At 43.5% G+C, this 27,193-nt stretch overlaps 5 protein-coding genes and 1 pseudogene across 5 annotated transcripts; 1 reads left to right on the top strand and 5 right to left on the bottom strand.

The window, feature by feature from the left end:
- Positions 1-3,227: 3,227 nt before the first annotated feature.
- Positions 3,228-4,306, bottom strand: LOC121450367 (annotated as a pseudogene).
- Positions 4,307-7,704: 3,398 nt separating this feature from the next.
- Positions 7,705-8,781, bottom strand: LOC121450366 (speckle-type POZ protein-like). The gene has a single exon (XM_041655181.1). The coding sequence runs from the start codon at positions 8,779-8,781 to the stop codon at positions 7,705-7,707; it is 1,077 nt and encodes a 358-aa protein (XP_041511115.1).
- Positions 8,782-11,733: 2,952 nt separating this feature from the next.
- Positions 11,734-12,810, bottom strand: LOC121450365 (speckle-type POZ protein-like). Its single transcript, XM_041655180.1, has one exon. The coding sequence runs from the start codon at positions 12,808-12,810 to the stop codon at positions 11,734-11,736; it is 1,077 nt and encodes a 358-aa protein (XP_041511114.1).
- Positions 12,811-15,763: 2,953 nt separating this feature from the next.
- On the bottom strand, positions 15,764-16,840 carry LOC121450364 (speckle-type POZ protein-like). Its single transcript, XM_041655179.1, has one exon. It carries the CDS (start codon positions 16,838-16,840, stop codon positions 15,764-15,766), a length of 1,077 nt encoding a protein of 358 aa, XP_041511113.1.
- Positions 16,841-19,791: 2,951 nt separating this feature from the next.
- LOC121450362 (speckle-type POZ protein-like) lies at positions 19,792-20,868 on the bottom strand. The gene has a single exon (XM_041655178.1). It carries the CDS (start codon positions 20,866-20,868, stop codon positions 19,792-19,794), a length of 1,077 nt encoding a protein of 358 aa, XP_041511112.1.
- A 1,057-nt stretch (positions 20,869-21,925) lies between these two features.
- On the top strand, positions 21,926-22,718 carry LOC121451078 (survival of motor neuron-related-splicing factor 30-like). Its single transcript, XM_041656581.1, has one exon. The coding sequence runs from the start codon at positions 22,002-22,004 to the stop codon at positions 22,716-22,718; it is 717 nt and encodes a 238-aa protein (XP_041512515.1). The 5' UTR covers positions 21,926-22,001.
- Positions 22,719-27,193: the final 4,475 nt, after the last annotated feature.

Raw genomic sequence — 27,193 nt, 5'->3', positions numbered from 1 at the left:
CTAGATCAAGCTTAAAGTTGTTTTTTTCATGTCTGGTGTTTAACCATAAAACTAAAGATATTCTTGAGACTGGCTTAGGAGGATTGCTTATATACTGGAAGTTCATTGTAAATAATAGTTCAATGTTCCATCTAGGAATGTGTCACAACTGTTTTCTCTATATGTAATAAATGTGCTATTCTAAATGGCCCCCCTTGACTTGTGCCTGCATTTTAAAACTTAAGCAGCAGAAATGCTGGAAGTTTGATTGGTGTGTCCATGCATATCAAATGACATCTTGTCCCCTAAACTAAAATAAACTCAATAATGCACCAAATCCAAGGTAGTGCCCTTAAATATTACCCCTTCCACAAGGGACAGATTCTGAGGCTGGAAACAGTGGTGTCCTCCTGTAAATTATATTCAGGAGGCACAGGCAATCTTCAGAGGCAGCCTGGAATACATGGGGATTTTAAGCAGGCCCTGGAAAACTATTTCATTTGAGTTGAGACTGATCTTCTTAAATTGCTTAATCTCTAAAAGCCAAATAAACAAAACTTAAGTGAAAGAAAAAAACAAAGCATAATATCAGCACAACTTTCAAAACAACAGTTGAGCAGAGACATTGTCATTAATGAGAATATATATGTAATGAATAAGACAAAGTTGTTAATAAGAGGAAGTGGCCTGATCTTAATTGTATCAACCATCCCCATTATCCAGATTAAGGGTGTGCGCCTTTATTCTTCAAACCAGACACTTTTGGCATATTGACCTACCTGCTAGTCAAAGAAAAGTTAAAGTACATCCTCCTCCAATTATTTCAGAAAGTAGACACAAAGGATCATTAATAAATTCATTTTTTTAGTCCAAAATTACCATAATAGCTAAATCACAGACCAAAATATTATGAACACTGATGCAAAAATACTCGTTATATAATTAAAATTGGAATGCCATAATATTCTATGATTTCTACCATGAGGAACTATGCTTTGTCCCAGATATGTAGGGATGGTTCAATGTACAAAATTCAAAAAATCTAATTGACCATATGTGGATGGTTGCCTTTACTCTCCTTCAGTAGAAATACACAACCCGTCTTGGCTATTTACTTAAGAAATGTGAAATGTGTTTTAATTCCTGGTGCATCTACAGTTTTGGTCATCTGCCTGGAGAAGGCTGTTGCAGTCTCCCATCATCTTTAATCTTTGGACAATGCGGCACCAATATACCCTAAAGGATTTCCTGCCCAACAACCATAATCTTTCTTGCCTTTATTGTGGAAACTATATCCAAATTTCTGATGGTGATCATGATCCATCAGCCCTCCTAACAGGCTGTTGTATTTCCTTCTCAGCCTGTTGTATTAAGGACATCAGAAGCTCAAAATGGCTTTGGAGAAGTCTGAGATTACACTCAGGGGAATATTTGTTGTGGCTCCAAAGAGAGGCAAGGCCCACACACCAACATTTACCCTGGAACCAAAATTTTAAGACCAGAAGAAACTAAGGTCATGGGAATGGGAAGAAACGTTTTCCCCCAGGAGTCACTAGGGGTGATAGTGAGAGGAGCTATTCCCTATACTACCTCTTAATGTCTGAAACAATGGACATGAGCTAAGGAAAAAGCTGCCTCGTGCAGAATACTGACCCAGCACTAGAGGCTGATGGTACTTCTTTAATTTTTCCTTCTATCTTAAAATGTCCAGTCTATCTTTCTGTCCACACAGCTGTTTTTGGAAGTTGGTGAACACGGGAATATCAACTGAACATATCATAATGACATACAATAAACATAGGCACAAACTCTTATATAAAGGGTGGGGGTCTTATATAAAGGGTGGGGAGTTGACAAGAAGAAGAAAAGGTTCCCAAGATCAGACAAACAGGTCAGAGACTCCCCACAGTGCCTCTCTTTAGGAGTCCCAAAAAAACCCCCGAACTAAACAACCACAGTGTGCATATAGAGGACATAGTGCTGACCCATGCATCCGTGTGTTTGCCTCTTCAGTCCCTGTGAACCCTTATTATCCCCATCTGATTCTGTGAAACTTTTACTGCCATCAGCCGCTGGAGAAAGGCTAACTGATGACAGCTGGGCTAGGCACCAGTCTCTGAGTACAGCAATTTCTTAGGTATCGTTTATTAACATTTGTGTGTGTGCGACTGTGAGGACCCTGCACAAACTTCCGCAGCTGAGCAGGACTGGATTCCTTCTAACAGAAACACCACCGGAATCTACAAAGTGATTCTACAGTTTTTATTCCTTTTCTATTGTATTGTATTGTATTGGGGTAAAATTTTGTCTATGTAACTGAACAAGGGTCCTCTGCAAGAGGAACAATTGCTTTTGCCCACTGAGTCACCTCTCCAGTCCCCACAAACTGAGTTTGGAGGAAAAATGTCCTCATTCTCTTCCCCTTGTCTCATGAGAAAACATTCACGTTTGTTTTCTCCTTTGCTCTGAGCCCTTGATCAAATGTTCTACACAGTCCTATCCAGACAGGTGTCTCCAAAGAAACCCTGTTGGGATGTGCTGTGGGCTTTAGCTAAACTGAATCCCAGTTTCAAAATCAATGGACAAAAAATCGAACCAGTAGAGCAACGGAGGAGTGTTTGCATAGGGTCCATCAGAGTTCATCATGGTTCCTCCCCTACCCTGCCATTCTGTAGCACCAAAAATAAAAACCTAAAGATAGCTATTGGGGTTCAAACCAACAACCAAAAAAGCAAAGCAGACAAGCCACTAGAAACATCTTTCCTGTATTAAGGATGGGTGACTGTAGAAGAGGCAGATTATTAAGCCTCTCTCATCCCATTTTATATTATTACCTCTAGTGCTGGGATTTCCTAGGCTAGGATGGAAGGTGTGAACCACCACCACCTGGACTTGTTACCGCATTGATCTTGTTTAGATTAAGGTGCCTTTAAACCCACAGAGATCCATGTTACTCTGTCTAACACATCCTGGGATTAAAGGTGTGTGTCATCATTGTCTGATCTCCAGTGGCTTTAGCTTTACTTCTGGTCTTCAGGCAAGGTTTATTTATCAAAATACAAATAATACACCACTACAATGTTCAAGGCATTAATAAATGTATCAAAGCACAACTAAACCGTGATATCATTCCCCAGAGTTGCTGTAATTGCTCCATGTACCCCATAGTCTACCCAGGAGTCATCGGTATCAACACTGACCACTGCTTCTGGGATACACATAGAGGGTACCAGTGACAGGTTGTGGGATTACTTCAGATGTTTGAGAGGGGGTTCCAGTAGATTGCATTGAGCAGAAGCCAGGGAGCTGTATGCTTCAGCCACCAAGTGGGGGCATGAATCCACCATTAACTTCCAGCTTGCGGTCTGAGAGACCTCGGAAGCATGAGCTGTAATAAAATTCAGCACCTGTGTTTTCAGTTGCGCTGTGCTGTGGAGGTCAGCCAGGAAGAGAGTGTGGGCAGCATTCTCCACAGAGAGGTCCCTGCAGAGGGCACTCTCGCACATGACCTTCAAACGCTCCAGGCCATACTTGTCAGCAGCTGCCAGCACAGCATCTGCCATGCTGTGGAGGACTGGTTCCTTCCCGGTGTAAATGAAGTCCATCATTGCCTTGAAGACTTCAGGTTTCAGGTCACGAATCTCAATGCGATTCTTTCTGCTCTCCTCCGTGTCATGTTCAAACATGGCTCTGAAAACTGGAGAGCGAGCTGCTAATATGGCCTTGTGAGCCCGGAATTCCTGGTCTGCTACCACCAGGCAGCAGTCCGTGAAGCTCGAATTCTTCCACAGATCTCCTAGATCATCTCCTAATATGCATTTGTGAACCTGGATTCTCGGCTCTGAGCTGTCGTCACACATTCTGTAGGAGTATGGGACCAGGGTCCCCATGCAGTAGAGGATGAAGTGGTCTTCAGGGAGAAGGCCACGAGAATGGTCCAAGAGAAAATCTCGACGGACTAACAATTTGCAACCCCTTTGGTAGCCTGGACGGAAACTAAAGTCTTTCAGGCTAGTCACAGGTTCGCTTTTTTTCTCCTTTGGCGTTTTCGATCCAAAACTTGATCTGTGCCTTAATGGGGCTATTTGGAGATGAGAGTAACCCTATGTTAACTGACAGGTAATCTGAGCTTTCTTCATCGACCCCCTTAGGTTGAACTCTCAAACACCATTTTGTTATTGTCTCCTGTTGAGAATGTTGGGCTTCTAATACTGTCCCTCCTTTCCTCCAGAATAAAACGGAAGTTGCGGATGGTCCACCTGCAGGAGAAATTCTGGATGTTGCGGAGTTTATAGTCCCAGCTCTGGTCAATGGCGTCCTGTGACATTACTCCTGGAGATAGTTTGAAGGTTAAACTGGATCCAAAATGAAAAACTAGGATTTGTCTTCTCTTGCCCTTAGGAAACAATACTAGGCATGATATACATTTTCAGCTTCTGTTTCTCCTCTGTTCCCTCTTCTATGGGCCTGGAAACTCGAGTCTCTGAAATTAATCAGATTTCAATTCTAGTTTCAGTGTGGGTAGACTAGGCTACACGGAACTGTTGTATCACTTTTTTTTTCTAGATTGAATCTTAGGTCAGTGGATTTGAGAATCATACACAACTTTTAATAATTTACAACATTTTATATACTCATCCAAAATTTTGCATAGTGGTTCTCTAGTGTAACAGAACACACCCAAAGACACTCTCTGTTTGAAACAAGGGATTCATTAGAATGCCTTAGGGCTGCAGTCCTGCTAATCCCACAAAGGCTAGCTGTGAAGGGAGAGTCCAAGTATCCAGTACTTACTCAGTCCAGGACGTTAGATGTGCCGACTGGTCTTCAATCTATGCTGGAATTGGGATGAAGAATTCTCTAATGCCAGTGAGGGAATGGTTTTGCTGCACTGGAGGGCAAGCAGGCAATGAGCAACAGCTTCCTCCATGGTTTTTTATAGGGTCCTAGGAGGCAGAAGGCGTGGCCCAGCTGCAGGTGTGTCCTCCAGAATCTTGATATGGATTAAAGGTGTGTCCTTCAGGTCTTGAGATAAATGCTTATGTTTTTCTGCCTCCAAATGTGTTTGTGAAGTGCTGTACGTACTTCAACTTAAGCAAAGACATTTCTCACAGTCGTTCCCTCTGATTTAGGATTACAGTTTATTCCAGGTATATTCAGGTTCTTTACTTAGAGTTGTGAAATGTGTTTTCATTCCTGGTGCATCTACATTTTTTGTCATCTGCCTAGAGAAGGCTGTTGCAGTCTCCCATCATCTTTAATCTTTGGACAATGTGGCGCCAAGATACCCTATAGGATTTCCTACCCAACAACCATAATCTTCTTGCCTTTATAGTAGACACTCAATTCAAATTTCTTTTTTTTTTATTTATAATTCTTTATTTTTCCTTAGGTTAGCACAAATAAAGACAGCACTTCATTACAATACATTATACTCCATTGCCAAAATACTAATTTTGGTAAAAATTATATATGATTTATTCAAGATTGCTGATAATAAGACAAAAATATAGATTGAGGGCAGTATTAGTAACAACATTGTTACTACTTCACAAAACAGAATATATTAAATGAATTGGGATTGGAACCTTTGTAACTACAGATGGACTGATTAACTTGTCTCTGAATACATTCACCTTACTCTCATTTTTTCTGCCAGTGGTACAAAAGACACAAAACTGATTCCTATACATAATAATATTGCAGCATATTCTTCCTTCCCCCAACAAATATAATTAAATTAAAAAAATACCATTTGGCATTTTATCAAATGAGTATGTAATATATTTTCATTGTTCTTGAAACCTAGGTGATCTTGATCCATCAGCCCTCCTAACACTGTTATTTCCTTCTCAGCCTGTTGTATTAAGGACATCAGAAGTTCAAAATGGCTTCGGAGGGGTCTGAGCTTCCTTTCAGTGGGGTATTTGTTGTGCTCCAGAGAGAGGCAAGGCCCCCACACCAACATTCACCCTGGAACCAAAACTTCCAGACCAGAAGGACCTAAGGTCATGGGAATGGGAAGCAAAGTTTTTCCCCAGGAGTCGCTAGGGGAGATAGTGAAAGGAGCTATTCCCTTTTCTACCTCTTAATGCCTGGACCAATGGACATGGGCTAAGGAGAAAGCTGCCTCCTGCAGAATACTGACCCAGCACTAGAGGCTGATGGTACTTCTTTAATCTTTCCTTGTGTCTTGAAATGTCCAGTCCATCTTTCTGTTCAGACAGCGGTTTCGGGAAGTTGGTGAACACGGGAATATCAACTGAACATATCACAATGAGTTACAATAAGCATAGGCACAAGCTCTCATATCAAGGCTGGGGGAGTCAGCCAGAAGGAAGAAAAGGTTCCCAAGATCAGACAAACAGGTCAGAGACTCCCCACAGTCCCACTCTTTAGGAGTCCCACAAAAACCCCCGAACTAAACAACCACAGTGTGCATACAGAGGACATAGTGCTGACCCATGCATCCGTGTGTTTGCCTCTTCAGTCCCTGTGAACCCTTATTATCCCCATCTGATTCTGTGAAACTTTTACTGCCATCAGCCGCTGGAGAAAGGCTAACTGATGACAGCTGGGCTAGGTACAAGTCTCTGAGTACAGCAATTTCTTAGGTATCGTTTATTAACATTTGTGTGTGTGCGACTGTGAGGACCCTGCACAAACTTCCGCAGCTGAGCAGGACTGGATTCCTTCTAACAGAAACACCACCGGAATCTACAAAGTGATTCTACAGTTTTTATTCCTTTTCTATTGTATTGTATTGTATTGGGGTAAAATTTTGTCTATGTAACTGAACAAGGGTCCTCTGCAAGAGGAACAATTGCTTTTGCCCACTGAGTCACCTCTCCAGTCCCCACAAACTGAGTTTGGAGGAAAAATGTCCTCATTCTCTTCCCCTTGTCTCATGAGAAAACATTCACGTTTGTTTTCTCCTTTGCTCTGAGCCCTTGATCAAATGTTCTACACAGTCCTATCCAGACAGGTGTCTCCAAAGAAACCCTGTTGGGATGTGCTGTGGGCTTTAGCTAAACTGAATCCCAGTTTCAAAATCAATGGACAAAAAATCGAACCAGTAGAGCAACGGAGGAGTGTTTGCATAGGGTCCATCAGAGTTCATCATGGTTCCTCCCCTACCCTGCCATTCTGTAGCACCAAAAATAAAAACCTAAAGATAGCTATTGGGGTTCAAACCAACAACCAAAAAAGCAAAGCAGACAAGCCACTAGAAACATCTTTCCTGTATTAAGGATGGGTGACTGTAGAAGAGGCAGATTATTAAGCCTCTCTCATCCCATTTTATATTATTACCTCTAGTGCTGGGATTTCCTAGGCTAGGATGGAAGGTGTGAACCACCACCACCTGGACTTGTTACCGCATTGATCTTGTTTAGATTAAGGTGCCTTTAAACCCACAGAGATCCATGTTACTCTGTCTAACACATCCTGGGATTAAAGGTGTGTGTCATCATTGTCTGATCTCCAGTGGCTTTAGCTTTACTTCTGGTCTTCAGGCAAGGTTTATTTATCAAAATACAAATAATACACCACTACAATGTTCAAGGCATTAATAAATGTATCAAAGCACAACTAAACCGTGATATCATTCCCCAGAGTTGCTGTAATTGCTCCATGTACCCCATAGTCTACCCAGGAGTCATCGGTATCAACACTGACCACTGCTTCTGGGATACACATAGAGGGTACCAGTGACAGGTTGTGGGATTACTTCAGATGTTTGAGAGGGGGTTCCAGTAGATTGCATTGAGCAGAAGCCAGGGAGCTGTATGCTTCAGCCACCAAGTGGGGGCATGAATCCACCATTAACTTCCAGCTTGCGGTCTGAGAGACCTCGGAAGCATGAGCTGTAATAAAATTCAGCACCTGTGTTTTCAGTTGCGCTGTGCTGTGGAGGTCAGCCAGGAAGAGAGTGTGGGCAGCATTCTCCACAGAGAGGTCCCTGCAGAGGGCACTCTCGCACATGACCTTCAAACGCTCCAGGCCATACTTGTCAGCAGCTGCCAGCACAGCATCTGCCATGCTGTGGAGGACTGGTTCCTTCCCGGTGTAAATGAAGTCCATCATTGCCTTGAAGACTTCAGGTTTCAGGTCACGAATCTCAATGCGATTCTTTCTGCTCTCCTCCGTGTCATGTTCAAACATGGCTCTGAAAACTGGAGAGCGAGCTGCTAATATGGCCTTGTGAGCCCGGAATTCCTGGTCTGCTACCACCAGGCAGCAGTCCGTGAAGCTCGAATTCTTCCACAGATCTCCTAGATCATCTCCTAATATGCATTTGTGAACCTGGATTCTCGGCTCTGAGCTGTCGTCACACATTCTGTAGGAGTATGGGACCAGGGTCCCCATGCAGTAGAGGATGAAGTGGTCTTCAGGGAGAAGGCCACGAGAATGGTCCAAGAGAAAATCTCGACGGACTAACAATTTGCAACCCCTTTGGTAGCCTGGACGGAAACTAAAGTCTTTCAGGCTAGTCACAGGTTCGCTTTTTTCTCCTTTGGCGTTTTCGATCCAAAACTTGATCTGTGCCTTAATGGGGCTATTTGGAGATGAGAGTAACTCTATGTTAACTGACAGGTAATCTGAGCTTTCTTCATCGACCCCCTTAGGTTGAACTCTCAAACACCATTTGTTATTGTCTCCTGTTGAGAATGTTGGGCTTCTAATACTGTCCCTCCTTTCCTCCAGAATAAAACGGAAGTTGCGGATGGTCCACCTGCAGGAGAATTTCTGGATGTTGCGGAGTTTATAGTCCCAGCTCTGGTCAATGGCGTCCTGTGACATTACTCCTGGAGATAGTTTGAAGGTTAAACTGGATCCAAAATGAAAAACTAGGATTTGTCTTCTCTTGCCCTTAGGAAACAATACTAGGCATGATATACATTTTCAGCTTCTGTTTCTCCTCTGTTCCCTCTTCTATGGGCCTGGAAACTCGAGTCTCTGAAATTAATCAGATTTCAATTCTAGTTTCAGTGTGGGTAGACTAGGCTACACGGAACTGTTGTATCACTTTTTTTTTTCTAGATTGAATCTTAGGTCAGTGGATTTGAGAATCATACACAACTTTTAATAATTTACAACATTTTATATACTCATCCAAAATTTTGCATAGTGGTTCTCTAGTGTAACAGAACACACCCAAAGACACTCTCTGTTTGAAACAAGGGATTCATTAGAATGCCTTAGGGCTGCAGTCCTGCTAATCCCACAAAGGCTAGCTGTGAAGGGAGAGTCCAAGTATCCAGTACTTACTCAGTCCAGGACGTTAGATGTGCCGACTGGTCTTCAATCTATGCTGGAATTGGGATGAAGAATTCTCTAATGCCAGTGAGGGAATGGTTTTGCTGCACTGGAGGGCAAGCAGGCAATGAGCAACAGCTTCCTCCATGGTTTTTTATAGGGTCCTAGGAGGCAGAAGGCGTGGCCCAGCTGCAGGTGTGTCCTCCAGAATCTTGATATGGATTAAAGGTGTGTCCTTCAGGTCTTGAGATAAATGCTTATGTTTTTCTGCCTCCAAAGTGTGTTTGTGAAGTGCTGTGCGTACTTCAACTTAAGCAAAGACATTTCTCACAGTCGTTCCCTCTGATTTAGGATTACAGTTTATTCCAGGTATATTCAGGTTCTTTACTTAGAGTTGTGAAATGTGTTTTCATTCCTGGTGCATCTACATTTTTTGTCATCTGCCTAGAGAAGGCTGTTGCAGTCTCCCATCATCTTTAATCTTTGGACAATGTGGCGCCAAGATACCCTATAGGATTTCCTACCCAACAACCATAATCTTCTTGCCTTTATAGTAGACACTCAATTCAAATTTCTGATGGTGATCTTGATCCATCAGCCCTCCTAACACTGTTATTTCCTTCTCAGCCTGTTGTATTAAGGACATCAGAAGTTCAAAATGGCTTCGGAGGGGTCTGAGCTTCCTTTCAGTGGGGCATTTGTTGTGCTCCAGAGAGAGGCAAGGCCCCCACACCAACATTCACCCTGGAACCAAAACTTCCAGACCAGAAGGACCTAAGGTCATGGGAATGGGAAGCAAAGTTTTTCCCCAGGAGTCGCTAGGGGAGATAGTGAGAGGAGCTATTCCCTTTTCTACCTCTTAATGCCTGGACCAATGGACATGGGCTAAGGAGAAAGCTGCCTCCTGCAGAATACTGACCCAGCACTAGAGGCTGATGGTACTTCTTTAATCTTTCCTTGTGTCTTGAAATGTCCAGTCCATCTTTCTGTTCAGACAGCGGTTTCGGGAAGTTGGTGAACACGGGAATATCAACTGAACATATCACAATGAGTTACAATAAGCATAGGCACAAGCTCTCATATCAAGGCTGGGGGAGTCAGCCAGAAGGAAGAAAAGGGTCCCAAGATCAGACAAACAGGTCAGAGACTCCCCACAGTCCCACTCTTTAGGAGTCCCACAAAAACCCCCGAACTAAACAACCACAGTGTGCATACAGAGGACATAGTGCTGACCCATGCATCCGTGTGTTTGCCTCTTCAGTCCCTGTGAACCCTTATTATCCCCATCTGATTCTGTGAAACTTTTACTGCCATCAGCCGCTGGAGAAAGGCTAACTGATGACAGCTGGGCTAGGCACCAGTCTCTGAGTACAGCAATTTCTTAGGTATCGTTTATTAACATTTGTGTGTGTGCGACTGTGAGGACCCTGCACAAACTTCCGCAGCTGAGCAGGACTGGATTCCTTCTAACAGAAACACCACCGGAATCTACAAAGTGATTCTACAGTTTTTATTCCTTTTCTATTGTATTGTATTGTATTGGGGTAAAATTTTGTCTATGTAACTGAACAAGGGTCCTCTGCAAGAGGAACAATTGCTTTTGCCCACTGAGTCACCTCTCCAGTCCCCACAAACTGAGTTTGGAGGAAAAATGTCCTCATTCTCTTCCCCTTGTCTCATGAGAAAACATTCACGTTTGTTTTCTCCTTTGCTCTGAGCCCTTGATCATATGTTCTACACAGTCCTATCCAGACAGGTGTCTCCAAAGAAACCCTGTTGGGATGTGCTGTGGGCTTTAGCTAAACTGAATCCCAGTTTCAAAATCAATGGACAAAAAATCGAACCAGTAGAGCAACGGAGGAGTGTTTGCATAGGGTCCATCAGAGTTCATCATGGTTCCTCCCCTACCCTGCCATTCTGTAGCACCAAAAATAAAAACCAAAAGATAGCTATTGGGGTTCAAACCAACAACCAAAAAAGCAAAGCAGACAAGCCACTAGAAACATCTTTCCTGTATTAAGGATGGGTGACTGTAGAAGAGGCAGATTATTAAGCCTCTCTCATCCCATTTTATATTATTACCTCTAGTGCTGGGATTTCCTAGGCTAGGATGGAAGGTGTGAACCACCACCACCTGGACTTGTTACCGCATTGATCTTGTTTAGATTAAGGTGCCTTTAAACCCACAGAGATCCATGTTACTCTGTCTAACACATCCTGGGATTAAAGGTGTGTGTCATCATTGTCTGATCTCCAGTGGCTTTAGCTTTACTTCTGGTCTTCAGGCAAGGTTTATTTATCAAAATACAAATAATACACCACTACAATGTTCAAGGCATTAATAAATGTATCAAAGCACAACTAAACCGTGATATCATTCCCCAGAGTTGCTGTAATTGCTCCATGTACCCCATAGTCTACCCAGGAGTCATCGGTATCAACACTGACCACTGCTTCTGGGATACACATAGAGGGTACCAGTGACAGGTTGTGGGATTACTTCAGATGTTTGAGAGGGGGTTCCAGTAGATTGCATTGAGCAGAAGCCAGGGAGCTGTATGCTTCAGCCACCAAGTGGGGGCATGAATCCACCATTAACTTCCAGCTTGCGGTCTGAGAGACCTCGGAAGCATGAGCTGTAATAAAATTCAGCACCTGTGTTTTCAGTTGCGCTGTGCTGTGGAGGTCAGCCAGGAAGAGAGTGTGGGCAGCATTCTCCACAGAGAGGTCCCTGCAGAGGGCACTCTCGCACATGACCTTCAAACGCTCCAGGCCATACTTGTCAGCAGCTGCCAGCACAGCATCTGCCATGCTGTGGAGGACTGGTTCCTTCCCGGTGTAAATGAAGTCCATCATTGCCTTGAAGACTTCAGGTTTCAGGTCATGAATCTCAATGCGATTCTTTCTGCTCTCCTCCGTGTCATGTTCAAACATGGCTCTGAAAACTGGAGAGCGAGCTGCTAATATGGCCTTGTGAGCCCGGAATTCCTGGCCAGCTACCACCAGGCAGCAGTCCGTGAAGCTCGAATTCTTCCACAGATCTCCTAGATCATCTCCTAATATGCATTTGTGAACCTGGATTCTCGGCTCTGAGCTGTCGTCACACATTCTGTAGGAGTATGGGACCAGGGTCCCCATGCAGTAGAGGATGAAGTGGTCTTCAGGGAGAAGGCCACGAGAATGGTCCAAGAGAAAATCTCGACGGACTAACAATTTGCAACCCCTTTGGTAGCCTGGACGGAAACTAAAGTCTTTCAGGCTAGTCACAGGTTCGCTTTTTTCTCCTTTGGCGTTTTCGATCCAAAACTTGATCTGTGCCTTAATGGGGCTATTTGGAGATGAGAGTAACTCTATGTTAACTGACAGGTAATCTGAGCTTTCTTCATCGACCCCCTTAGGTTGAACTCTCAAACACCATTTGTTATTGTCTCCTGTTGAGAATGTTGGGCTTCTAATACTGTCCCTCCTTTCCTCCAGAATAAAACGGAAGTTGCGGATGGTCCACCTGCAGGAGAATTTCTGGATGTTGCGGAGTTTATAGTCCCAGCTCTGGTCAATGGCGTCCTGTGACATTACTCCTGGAGATAGTTTGAAGGTTAAACTGGATCCAAAATGAAAAACTAGGATTTGTCTTCTCTTGCCCTTAGGAAACAATACTAGGCATGATATACATTTTCAGCTTCTGTTTCTCCTCTGTTCCCTCTTCTATGGGCCTGGAAACTCGAGTCTCTGAAATTAATCAGATTTCAATTCTAGTTTCAGTGTGGGTAGACTAGGCTACACGGAACTGTTGTATCACTTTTTTTTTTTCTAGATTGAATCTTAGGTCAGTGGATTTGAGAATCATACACAACTTTTAATAATTTACAACATTTTATATACTCATCCAAAATTTTGCATAGTGGTTCTCTAGTGTAACAGAACACACCCAAAGACACTCTCTGTTTGAAACAAGGGATTCATTAGAATGCCTTAGGGCTGCAGTCCTGCTAATCCCACAAAGGCTAGCTGTGAAGGGAGAGTCCAAGTATCCAGTACTTACTCAGTCCAGGACGTTAGATGTGCCGACTGGTCTTCAATCTATGCTGGAATTGGGATGAAGAATTCTCTAATGCCAGTGAGGGAATGGTTTTGCTGCACTGGAGGGCAAGCAGGCAATGAGCAACAGCTTCCTCCATGGTTTTTTATAGGGTCCTAGGAGGCAGAAGGCGTGGCCCAGCTGCAGGTGTGTCCTCCAGAATCTTGATATGGATTAAAGGTGTGTCCTTCAGGTCTTGAGATAAATGCTTATGTTTTTCTGCCTCCAAAGTGTGTTTGTGAAGTGCTGTACGTACTTCAACTTAAGCAAAGACATTTCTCACAGTCGTTCCCTCTGATTTAGGATTACAGTTTATTCCAGGTATATTCAGGTTCTTTACTTAGAGTTGTGAAATGTGTTTTCATTCCTGGTGCATCTACATTTTTTGTCATCTGCCTAGAGAAGGCTGTTGCAGTCTCCCATCATCTTTAATCTTTGGACAATGTGGCGCCAAGATACCCTATAGGATTTCCTACCCAACAACCATAATCTTCTTGCCTTTATAGTAGACACTCAATTCAAATTTCTGATGGTGATCTTGATCCATCAGCCCTCCTAACACTGTTATTTCCTTCTCAGCCTGTTGTATTAAGGACATCAGAAGTTCAAAATGGCTTCGGAGGGGTCTGAGCTTCCTTTCAGTGGGGCATTTGTTGTGCTCCAGAGAGAGGCAAGGCCCCCACACCAACATTCACCCTGGAACCAAAACTTCCAGACCAGAAGGACCTAAGGTCATGGGAATGGGAAGCAAAGTTTTTCCCCAGGAGTCGCTAGGGGAGATAGTGAGAGGAGCTATTCCCTTTTCTACCTCTTAATGCCTGGACCAATGGACATGGGCTAAGGAGAAAGCTGCCTCCTGCAGAATACTGACCCAGCACTAGAGGCTGATGGTACTTCTTTAATCTTTCCTTGTGTCTTGAAATGTCCAGTCCATCTTTCTGTTCAGACAGCGGTTTCGGGAAGTTGGTGAACACGGGAATATCAACTGAACATATCACAATGAGTTACAATAAGCATAGGCACAAGCTCTCATATCAAGGCTGGGGGAGTCAGCCAGAAGGAAGAAAAGGGTCCCAAGATCAGACAAACAGGTCAGAGACTCCCCACAGTCCCACTCTTTAGGAGTCCCACAAAAACCCCCGAACTAAACAACCACAGTGTGCATACAGAGGACATAGTGCTGACCCATGCATCCGTGTGTTTGCCTCTTCAGTCCCTGTGAACCCTTATTATCCCCATCTGATTCTGTGAAACTTTTACTGCCATCAGCCGCTGGAGAAAGGCTAACTGATGACAGCTGGGCTAGGCACCAGTCTCTGAGTACAGCAATTTCTTAGGTATCGTTTATTAACATTTGTGTGTGTGCGACTGTGAGGACCCTGCACAAACTTCCGCAGCTGAGCAGGACTGGATTCCTTCTAACAGAAACACCACCGGAATCTACAAAGTGATTCTACAGTTTTTATTCCTTTTCTATTGTATTGTATTGTATTGGGGTAAAATTTTGTCTATGTAACTGAACAAGGGTCCTCTGCAAGAGGAACAATTGCTTTTGCCCACTGAGTCACCTCTCCAGTCCCCACAAACTGAGTTTGGAGGAAAAATGTCCTCATTCTCTTCCCCTTGTCTCATGAGAAAACATTCACGTTTGTTTTCTCCTTTGCTCTGAGCCCTTGATCAAATGTTCTACACAGTCCTATCCAGACAGGTGTCTCCAAAGAAACCCTGTTGGGATGTGCTGTGGGCTTTAGCTAAACTGAATCCCAGTTTCAAAATCAATGGACAAAAAATCGAACCAGTAGAGCAACGGAGGAGTGTTTGCATAGGGTCCATCAGAGTTCATCATGGTTCCTCCCCTACCCTGCCATTCTGTAGCACCAAAAATAAAAACCTAAAGATAGCTATTGGGGTTCAAACCAACAACCAAAAAAGCAAAGCAGACAAGCCACTAGAAACATCTTTCCTGTATTAAGGATGGGTGACTGTAGAAGAGGCAGATTATTAAGCCTCTCTCATCCCATTTTATATTATTACCTCTAGTGCTGGGATTTCCTAGGCTAGGATGGAAGGTGTGAACCACCACCACCTGGACTTGTTACCGCATTGATCTTGTTTAGATTAAGGTGCCTTTAAACCCACAGAGATCCATGTTACTCTGTCTAACACATCCTGGGACTAAAGGTGTGTGTCATCATTGTCTGATCTCCAGTGGCTTTAGCTTTACTTCTGGTCTTCAGGCAAGGTTTATTTATCAAAATACAAATAATACACCACTACAATGTTCAAGGCATTAATAAATGTATCAAAGCACAACTAAACCGTGATATCATTCCCCAGAGTTGCTGTAATTGCTCCATGTACCCCATAGTCTACCCAGGAGTCATCGGTATCAACACTGACCACTGCTTCTGGGATACACATAGAGGGTACCAGTGACAGGTTGTGGGATTACTTCAGATGTTTGAGAGGGGGTTCCAGTAGATTGCATTGAGCAGAAGCCAGGGAGCTGTATGCTTCAGCCACCAAGTGGGGGCATGAATCCACCATTAACTTCCAGCTTGCGGTCTGAGAGACCTCGGAAGCATGAGCTGTAATAAAATTCAGCACCTGTGTTTTCAGTTGCGCTGTGCTGTGGAGGTCAGCCAGGAAGAGAGTGTGGGCAGCATTCTCCACAGAGAGGTCCCTGCAGAGGGCACTCTCGCACATGACCTTCAAACGCTCCAGGCCATACTTGTCAGCAGCTGCCAGCACAGCATCTGCCATGCTGTGGAGGACTGGTTCCTTCCCGGTGTAAATGAAGTCCATCATTGCCTTGAAGACTTCAGGTTTCAGGTCATGAATCTCAATGCGATTCTTTCTGCTCTCCTCCGTGTCATGTTCAAACATGGCTCTGAAAACTGGAGAGCGAGCTGCTAATATGGCCTTGTGAGCCCAGAATTCCTGGCCAGCTACCACCAGGCAGCAGTCCGTGAAGCTCGAATTCTTCCACAGATCTCCTAGATCATCTCCTAATATGCATTTGTGAACCTGGATTCTCGGCTCTGAGCTGTCGTCACACATTCTGTAGGAGTATGGGACCAGGGTCCCCATGCAGTAGAGGATGAAGTGGTCTTCAGGGAGAAGGCCACGAGAATGGTCCAAGAGAAAATCTCGACGGACTAACAATTTGCAACCCCTTTGGTAGCCTGGACGGAAACTAAAGTCTTTCAGGCTAGTCACAGGTTCGCTTTTTTCTCCTTTGGCGTTTTCGATCCAAAACTTGATCTGTGCCTTAATGGGGCTATTTGGAGATGAGAGTAACTCTATGTTAACTGACAGGTAATCTGAGCTTTCTTCATCGACCCCCTTAGGTTGAACTCTCAAACACCATTTGTTATTGTCTCCTGTTGAGAATGTTGGGCTTCTAATACTGTCCCTCCTTTCCTCCAGAATAAAACGGAAGTTGCGGATGGTCCACCTGCAGGAGAATTTCTGGATGTTGCGGAGTTTATAGTCCCAGCTCTGGTCAATGGCGTCCTGTGACATTACTCCTGGAGATAGTTTGAAGGTTAAACTGGATCCAAAATGAAAAACTAGGATTTGTCTTCTCTTGCCCTTAGGAAACAATAATAGGCATGATATACATTTTCAGCTTCTGTTTCTCCTCTGTTCCCTCTTCTATGGGCCTGGAAACTCGAGTCTCTGAAATTAATCAGATTTCAATTCTAGTTTCAGTGTGGGTAGACTAGGCTACACGGAACTGTTGTATCACTTTTCTTTTTCTAGATTGAATCTTAGGTCAGTGGATTTGAGAATCATACACAACTTTTAATAATTTACAACATTTTATATACTCATCCAAAATTTTGCATAGTGGTTCTCTAGTGTAACAGAACACACCCAAAGACACTCTCTGTTTGAAACAAGGGATTCATTAGAATGCCTTAGGGCTGCAGTCCTGCTAATCCCACAAAGGCTAGCTGTGAAGGGAGAGTCCAAGTATCCAGTACTTACTCAGTCCAGGACGTTAGATGTGCCGACTGGTCTTCAATCTATGCTGGAATTGGGATGAAGATTCTCTAATGCCAGTGAGGGAATGGTTTTGCTGCACTGGAGGGCAAGCAGGCAATGAGCAACAGCTTCCTCCATGGTTTTTTATAGGGTCCTAGGAGGCAGAAGGCGTGGCCCAGCTGCAGGTGTGTCCTCCAGAATCTTGATATGGATTAAAGGTGTGTCCTTCAGGTCTTGAGATAAATGCTTATGTTTTTCTGCCTCCAAAGTGTGTTTGTGAAGTGCTGTACGTACTTCAACTTAAGCAAAGACATTTCTCACAGTCGTTCCCTCTGATTTAGGATTACAGTTTATTCCAGGTATATTCAGGTTCTTTACTTAGAGTTGTGAAATGTGTTTTCATTCCTGGTGCATCTACATTTTTTGTCATCTGCCTAGAGAAGGCTGTTGCAGTCTCCCATCATCTTTAATCTTTGGACAATGTGGCGCCAAGATACCCTATAGGATTTCCTACCCAACAACCATAATCTTCTTGCCTTTATAGTAGACACTCAATTCAAATTTCTGATGGTGATCTTGATCCATCAGCCCTCCTAACACTGTTATTTCCTTCTCAGCCTGTTGTATTAAGGACATCAGAAGTTCAAAATGGCTTCGGAGGGGTCTGAGCTTCCTTTCAGTGGGGCATTTGTTGTGCTCCAGAGAGAGGCAAGGCCCCCACACCAACATTCACCCTGGAACCAAAACTTCCAGACCAGAAGGACCTAAGGTCATGGGAATGGGAAGCAAAGTTTTTCCCCAGGAGTCGCTAGGGGAGATAGTGAGAGGAGCTATTCCCTTTTCTACCTCTTAATGCCTGGACCAATGGACATGGGCTAAGGAGAAAGCTGCCTCCTGCAGAATACTGACCCAGCACTAGAGGCTGATGGTACTTCTTTAATCTTTCCTTGTGTCTTGAAATGTCCAGTCCATCTTTCTGTTCAGACAGCGGTTTCGGGAAGTTGGTGAACACGGGAATATCAACTGAACATATCACAATGAGTTACAATAAGCATAGGCACAAGCTCTCATATCAAGGCTGGGGGAGTCAGCCAGAAGGAAGAAAAGGTTCCCAAGATCAGACAAACAGGTCAGAGACTCCCCACAGTCCCACTCTTTAGGAGTCCCACAAAAACCCCCGAACTAAACAACCACAGTGTGCATACAGAGGACATAGTGCTGACCCATGCATCTGTGTGTTTGCCTCTTCAGTCCCTGTGAACCCTTATTATCCCCATCTGATTCTGTGAAACTTTTACTGCCATCAGCCGCTGGAGAAAGGCTAACTGATGACAGCTGGGCTAGGTACAAGTCTCTGAGTACAGCAATTTCTTAGGTATCGTTTATTAACATTTGTGTGTGTGCGACTGTGAGGACCCTGCACAAACTTCCGCAGCTGAGCAGGACTGGATTCCTTCTAACAGAAACACCACCGGAATCTACAAAGTGATTCTACAGTTTTTATTCCTTTTCTATTGTATTGTATTGTATTGGGGTAAAATTTTGTCTATGTAACTGAACAAGGGTCCTCTGCAAGAGGAACAATTGCTTTTGCCCACTGAGTCACCTCTCCAGTCCCCACAAACTGAGTTTGGAGGAAAAATGTCCTCATTCTCTTCCCCTTGTCTCATGAGAAAACATTCACGTTTGTTTTCTCCTTTGCTCTGAGCCCTTGATCATATGTTCTACACAGTCCTATCCAGACAGGTGTCTCCAAAGAAACCCTGTTGGGATGTGCTGTGGGCTTTAGCTAAACTGAATCCCAGTTTCAAAATCAATGGACAAAAAATCGAACCAGTAGAGCAACGGAGGAGTGTTTGCATAGGGTCCATCAGAGTTCATCATGGTTCCTCCCCTACCCTGCCATTCTGTAGCACCAAAAATAAAAACCTAAAGATAGCTATTGGGGTTCAAACCACAACCAAAAAAGCAAAGCAGACAAGCCACTAGAAACATCTTTCCTGTATTAAGGATGGGTGACTGTAGAAGAAGCAGATTCTTAAGCCTCTCTCATCCCATTTTATATTATTACCTCTAGTGCTGGGATTTCCTAGGCTAGGATGGAAGGTGTGAACCACCACCACCTGGACTTGTTACCGCATTGATCTTGTTTAGATTAAGGTGCCTTTAAACCCACAGAGATCCATGTTACTCTGTCTAACACATCCTGGGATTAAAGGTGTGTGTCATCATTGTCTGATCTCCAGTGGCTTTAGCTTTACTTCTGGTCTTCAGGCAAGGTTTATTTATCAAAATACAAATAATACACCACTACAATGTTCAAGGCATTAATAAATGTATCAAAGCACAACTAAACCGTGATATCATTCCCCAGAGTTGCTGTAATTGCTCCATGTACCCCATAGTCTACCCAGGAGTCATCGGTATCAACACTGACCACTGCTTCTGGGATACACATAGAGGGTACCAGTGACAGGTTGCTGGGATTACTTCAGACGTTTGAGAGGGGGTTCCAGTAGATTGCATTGAGCAGAAGCCAGGGAGCTGTATGCTTCAGCCACCAAGTGGGGGCATGAATCCACCATTAACTTCCAGCTTGCGGTCTGAGAGACCTCGGAAGCATGAGCTGTAATAAAATTCAGCACCTGTGTTTTCAGTTGCGCTGTGCTGTGGAGGTCAGCCAGGAAGAGAGTGTGGGCAGCATTCTCCACAGAGAGGTCCCTGCAGAGGGCACTCTCGCACATGACCTTCAAACGCTCCAGGCCATACTTGTCAGCAGCTGCCAGCACAGCATCTGCCATGCTGTGGAGGACTGGTTCCTTCCCGGTGTAAATGAAGTCCATCATTGCCTTGAAGACTTCAGGTTTCAGGTCACGAATCTCAATGCGATTCTTTCTGCTCTCCTCCGTGTCATGTTCAAACATGGCTCTGAAAACTGGAGAGCGAGCAGCTAAGATGGCCTTGTGAGCCCGGAATTCCTGGCCAGCTACCACCAGGCAGCAGTCTGTGAAGCTCGAATTCTTCCACAGCTCTCCTAGATCATCTCCTAATATGCATTTGGGAACCCGGATTCTCAGTTCCGTGCTGTCATCAGGGATACTGTAGGAGTATGGGGCCAGGATCCCCATGCAGTAGAGGGTGAAGTGTTCTTCAGGGAGAAGGCAGCGAGAATGGTCCAAGAGAAAATCTCGAAGGACGAACAATTTGTAACCCCTTTGGTAGCCTGGCAGGAAACTTAAGTCTTCCAGGCTAGTCACAGGTTCATATTTTTCTCCTTTGGCGTTTATGATCCAAAACTTGATCTCTGCCTGAATGGGACTCTTTGGAGAGCTGAGCAACTCTATGTTAACTGACAGGTAATCTGAGCTTGCTTCATCGACCCCCTTAGGGTGAAGTCTCAAACACCATTTGTTATTGTCTCCTGTTGAGAATGTTGGGCTTCTAATACTGTCCCTCCTTTCCTCCAGAATAAAACGGAAGTTGCGGATGGTCCACCTGCAGGAGAAATTCTGCATGTTCAACAGTTTATAGTCCCAGCTCTGGTCAGCGGCGTCCTGTGACATTTCTCCTGGAGGTAGTTTCAAGGTTAAACCGGGTCCAAAATGAAAAAAACTAGGATTTGTCTTCTCTTGCCCTGTAGGATACAATAATAGGCATGATATACATTTTTAGCTTCTGTTTCTCCTCTGTTCCCTCTTCTATGAGCCCGGAAACTCGAGTCTCTGAAATTATCCAGATTTCAATTCTAGTTTCAGTGTGGGTAAACTAGGCTACATGGGACTGTTGTATCACTTCGTTTTTTTCTAGATTGAATCTTAGGTCAGTGGATTCCTAATTTTGAGAATCATACACTACTTTTGATAATTTACAACATTTTATATACTCATCCAAAATTTTGCACAGTGGTTCTCTAGAGTAACAGAACATACCCAAGGACTCTCTGTATGAACAAAGGAGATTCATTAGAATGCCTTAGGGCTGCAGTCCTGCTAATCCCACAAAGGCTACCTGTGAAGGGAGAGTCCAAGGATCCAGTACTTACTCAGTCCAGGAGATTAGACGTGCCGACTGGTCCTCAATCTATGCTGGAATTATAAAAAAGAATTCTCTAATGCCAGTGAGGGAATGGTCTTGCTGCAAGGTGAGGACAAGCAGGCAATAAGCAACAGCTTCCTCCATGTTTCTTTTATAGGCTCCCAGGAGGCAGAAGGCGTGGCCCAGCCAGAGGTGTGTCCTTCAGACTCTAGATATGGATTAAAGGTGTGTTCTTCAGGTCTTGAGATAAATGCTTATGTTTTTGGGCCTCCAAAGTGTGTCTGTGAAGTGCTGTGCCTACTTCAACTTAAGCAAAGACATTTCTCACAGTCGCGCCCTCTGTTTTAGGATTATAGTTAATTCCAGGTATAGTCAGGTCGGGACCCAAGAACAATAATCTCAAGAGAATTTGCTTGCTGAGGTCAATCTTCCATTAATAAGGGAATGGTGTTTATTCCTACACAGCTGGTATTGCGCTTCTCATGTTGTTGTAAGAATTCCTCCCCTTCCCCTTCTCCCCCTTCAGGCCCCTGCGGAGTTTTTCCTTTTCAGACAGAATCTTCTAGTCGTCCTGGCTATTTTCCCTGCACAGCTGCCCCTGCCGCTGCTGGGCTTGCTTCCCCGGCCCCTGCCCGCAGTCCCGTCCCCAACCCCGCCCAAGATGTCCGAGGATCTAGCAAAACAGTTGGCTAGCTACAAAGCCCAACTCCAGCAAGTAGAAGCTGCTCTGTCTGGAAACGGAGAAAATGAAGATCTGTTGAAATTGAAGAAGGACTTGCAAGAAGTTATAGAATTGACCAAAGACCTTCTGTCAACTCAGCCTTCGGAACCTCTTGCAAGTTCAGACAGTTTTGCTTCTGCTCAGCCTACTCATTCATGGAAAGTAGGGGACAAATGTATGGCAATCTGGAGTGAAGACGGACAGTGTTATGAAGCGGAGATCGAGGAGATAGATGAAGAAAATGGCACCGCTGCAATCACCTTTGCTGGTTATGGCAATGCTGACGTGACTCCGTTGTTGAACCTCAAACCCGTAGAAGAAGGAAGGAAGGCAAAAGAGGACAGTGGCAACAAACCTATGTCAAAAAAAGAAATGATTGCCCAGCAACGTGAATATAAAAAGAAAAAAGCTTTGAAAAAAGCACAGAGAATAAAAGAACTTGAGCAGGAAAGAGAGGACCAGAAGGTGAAATGGCAGCAGTTCAACAACAGGGCTTATTCTAAAAACAAAAAAGGCCAGGTAAAGAGGAGGATTTTTGCTTCTCCAGAAAGTGTAACGGGCAAAGTTGGAGTAGGAACTTGTGGAATTGCTGACAAGCCTATGACTCAGTATCAAGACACATCTAAATACAATGTCAGGCATTTGATGCCTCAATAATGAGAAAAACTGTTGGATTTCATCTCTGCAGGGCTTTACAGTAATTTACCTTTTTATTCTTATATTTTTCTAAAGGTAAATTATTTGCTAGATGAGTAAGGAAGATACATTGTTGTCATTGTTTGGCTTTGGTAGAATGAAACTTGAAGACATTTGATAACTGCTCTCATTTAACTTTTCATTACTACTTACCACAGTTCCCTCAGAGTTTGTTGAATAAGGCAACTTTTCTAGGTAGATGCTGCTTAAATCAGCACTTAGATGACTCAGTGTACTTCAGGCCCCTACTTAACTAATGTTGAGTAGACATTTTGTAAGTCCTAATTTGGAGTTTTCGGGTGCTTTGCACTTGATGTATCCCAGCAGTTCATTGGAACATCATGGCAAAATGCCAGCCTGCTAAAGATATCTTCAGTTTGATGATAACCTGGCCATTGTCCAGACAAACCCGAGCATGGGTTAATTTATAAATGACAGGGTTTAGTTTGAGGTTTTTCCTTGAATTCTTTCCTGGGCCTGTTAGGTCACTTCCACAATTGACTCACCTTGTAGTTTTTGGTCATTGAGTTTGAATTTTATATTAAAAAACAAACCATGTGTAGGATGTGCTCCCCTTCTCTCGTGTTTATTTGGTGTTTTGAATTGTTTTTTTCTTTGTTGATTTTTCACTTGTGGTAGTGCTTCCATTTTGGGGGAATGTGTAATGTTTATATGGGAAAACAAAAAGCTGATGTATAGCTCTGTATACAATGTAGATACTATTTTTGTAAAAAAAAAAAAAACCAAGGCTAAATCAATGAAGCAGAGTACTGAATGTTTCATGATTGAATTTTCCTGTATTTCTTGTGCATTAATCTGACCATAATTTCCCTGTATATTATGTTCATGTAGCTGAGTTTGTAATTTTTATTAACTAGATCAAGTTGCCAGCATTTGTTGGTATAAGTGAGCACCACAGTTACCCCAAGTTGAGTTTAAGCCAGAAACACAGATAGAAAAAGGGTCTTCCTGTTACTGGAAGAAGACAATTTTTAGGGTGTGTGTTAATTTCAGTTTTGTATGTTTAACTTTAATAAATAAAGTGTTTTTAAATCTCAAAAAAAAAAAGAATTCCTCCCATACACACGATCTGGGAAGAGATGCTTTACTTACCCTGTCAGTGTTCACAGCATGAAGGTCAGGGTGGAAGAATTCATCTAAGGAGGCAGGAGTAGAGCCAGACAGGATTCTCTGAAAGTGGCTGTTTTCCTTCCTGCTTTTTATTCCGTTCACACTCACAGTCCCTGGGACGGCTCCACTAAATTTATTGATGGTCTTTCTGGTCCTCTTCAGTTAATCCTCCTTATACTCTCTTCCTGATCCACTTAATGGTGTACCATGAGAAAATTCTAATTACTTCTCATTTAAATCAAGCAGACGGACGAGATTCAGGGTCTCATTACCTCATAATTTTCCTCCTCAGTGGTGAGTTCTGTTCATTAAACTGTGAACTCCCATGCTTACCATGCTGGACCTTAAATGGGAGAGAGTATTCTGGTTTCTAAAGGGTACAGAATATTTTCAACAGGTACTGAAGAAGGGACTTAGACATGCTTCCCCGTTCCCTTAGATTGTGATCTGTAAAATGCTCCCCACCTCTATCATCTTCATGGAGCTCATCATGTCTGTAGGGACACACAAAGCCTAGAAGACAGGAAAATAACTTCAGTGATTCAATCCTCTCAACAATTCCCAGACTAGCTCTCCAGAACATCTGACTCCAGTGCTACTCATCCCTCAAGACAGGATACATCAATCACTTGGTTTTGAATTTTGAGTTCCTCAGTTAGGAATCTAATACAGGTGGGTAACTGTGAGGAGGGTAATTTTAAAATGGGGAGGCTTGTGTTAAGGCTCTGCACAGTCTAAGGCATGAACTGTAGATAAGCCCCTTCTCTGTTTTGAGAACCTGGCCAGTTCTAGGAACGAGAAAGGAGAGAATTTTTGTTTTAATTAAGATAGAGACCTGTTGATGCACTGCACACCCTAACATCTGGCCAATGTCTGGGAGTGGACATGCATACAGGACCACGTGTTTTGACGATTGCTGATGACTGAGTAATGAGCCCTGTCCCCCTTGTTCATGAGGCTGAAAATCTGGCCTCAGAACGCCTCTAGCTGCTACTGTTTCAACCCAGGAGAGACAAGCAGTCAGATGAAGCCTGTGCCGTGATGTTTACTGGGATGCATATTTCTACATTGTTCCTGTGCTGTATACAGAACAACTAGTGGTAAATTCCCAGGTAGAGCCGCCTCTCCTGGGGGCTTCCCACTCTATCCTATGGTTTCAATTACGCTTCCTTGTAGAATAAATCTTGCTTTTTATTAACTAATTTCATGGCTTGTGGAAATTCTTTCTCATGGATTGAATCCAAAATGAAAGTCTGTGCACAGCAAAGTGGCTAAAATCATTTGCCCTTACAATAACTAATAACATCAGTGACTCTCCTCTATGTGGGTTTAGGATCAGGTGGCAGGTATCACTTCCCTTCAATGTGTCATTTGAATGAAGGGAGGCAATCAATGCAGGACCCCTCCTTTGTGAAAACAAATGCTTTCCCTTGCCATCCCAGGGCTCCCAGGATCCTGCTCCTGGAGAGGAGTGCAGCTTTTCATGGGGAAAACTGAGACCCCTCGGGCTCAAGTACAGGATCTGTTCATATACAGTCCGGGAATTGGGATGGTGGAGCTTTAATTTCAGGTAGATGGTTCTCTGGAGGGCTTGACATAGCCAAAGGGTTTAAGTCCCCAACAGGTGGAGGCATGAGTTTAATCAACAGAGATTAATCAATGGTCAACATACCAGGAAAAGCCTTGGTCCTTACAGAAAAACTGACTGAAACAAGTAGAAAGGCATAAAAACAGACACAAGTTCAAACGCAAATGCAAAGAAAGTGAGTGACCGAGCACAAGACAGAGAGAAAAAGATAGAGAGATTGGGATACCGCTTGAACATAGATTTAAGCCAACAGAAAGTCTTTATTAGCCAGAAGCCAACTACATGGAATGTTCGAGATGCCAATACAGTAACTAGCCTTTCTCAGGTGAGTTTAAAGCACACACACAAAACAACACCATATTCTGGATTGACACACTTCAGTTAAAGAGAAGAGGTACCCAGAAATGGCGCTACAGAAGCTGAAGTGTTAGTATATTTGGAGCAAGGATTGTACATTTAGAGATAGTCCCAAAAGTATGTGTTTGGTGGATTGAGTCATGGTTTCGGTTATGGCATGTGTGTTGTTTTCTTACATAAATGCTTGATTTTGTTTCACCTTGAAAGGTAAGTTCACAAGGGATACAGTTTTGCTTATGTGTGGTATTCTGCTAATGTCTGGGTCCTGCTACACAGGTTTGCCTGTGCACCATGAGCCTATGGTGCTCTCAGAGGCCAGAAGAGTTACCAGTGTTGTCAGCTGCTCTGTGAATGCAGTGAATTGGTTTCCAGTCTTCTCGAAAGGCATCCAGCACTTTTTACTTCTGACCATTTCTCCATCCCATTAGATGGATAGTACTTTCTTAAAGATGAGAGAACAGCTATAAAAGACTAGTTCATTCTCCAAAGCTTTGGCAGTATCAAATATTTTAGCAGGAATTCAAGAGGTAATCATTATTTTGTTTCATGCATTTTCTTGACAACTTGTCACTCTGCATGTCCGGCTTTGCTAGAAGATGCTCTATGGGCCAAGTTAGCTTCAGACTCACAGAGTTGAGTCAGCATCTGCCTTCAGACTACTCTCATCAAAGCCATAGGCTACGGCATAATAGCTGGTTCATGAATTTCTATTTAATTACCTTAAGCACACTCTTAATCTTACAAATCAAGTTGAAAGGTTGTCTTTATCAAAATTTAAAAAAAACAGCCAGCCTTTATTATTAGTAGTAGTGGCACTATAGTATATCATTACCATCATTGTTATTATTAATTTGTGATATGATCTTACTAGTTTGTTTTGGCCATCCTGGAATTCCTGATGTAGACCAGGTTGTTCCCCAAGTTCTACACTCTGGGGCTGCTGAGATTGGAGACCTGACCTCCACGCCTTCATACAACGAAGCATGAGTAATATCCACCTCAGAATCACATTGACAAGTGCTCTGTGTCATGTTGGACCCAGTTCTCTGTGGGGCAGCCTGAGGAGACTAAAGAAAGGAAGAAATGAGGGAAGGCCGAAGAAGGGTAAGACTGTGAAAATGTAGCTTAGTAGCAGGGAACTTGACTAGCATGTTGGAAGTCCCTGTATCTATGTCCTATTGTAGAGATGAGGTGAGCAGGCCTGCTTTTCGTCTTGCCCGGCTCCCGCATGGCTAGCTTATACCATGAAATAACAACACACAAATTGTATTCTTTTAAACACTGCCTGGCCCATTATATCTAGCCTCTTACTGGCTAACTCTCATGTCTTGCTTAACCAATTTCTATCAATGTATGTGGC

This window comes from Microtus oregoni, unplaced genomic scaffold (genome assembly GCF_018167655.1).
Source record: "Microtus oregoni isolate MIOR12 unplaced genomic scaffold, Mior012 000007F_ref0000211, whole genome shotgun sequence".
NCBI lineage: Eukaryota > Metazoa > Chordata > Mammalia > Rodentia > Cricetidae > Microtus > Microtus oregoni.
The sequence above is the reverse complement of the archived record's forward strand: the minus strand, read 5'-3'. Positions and strand labels throughout refer to the sequence as shown.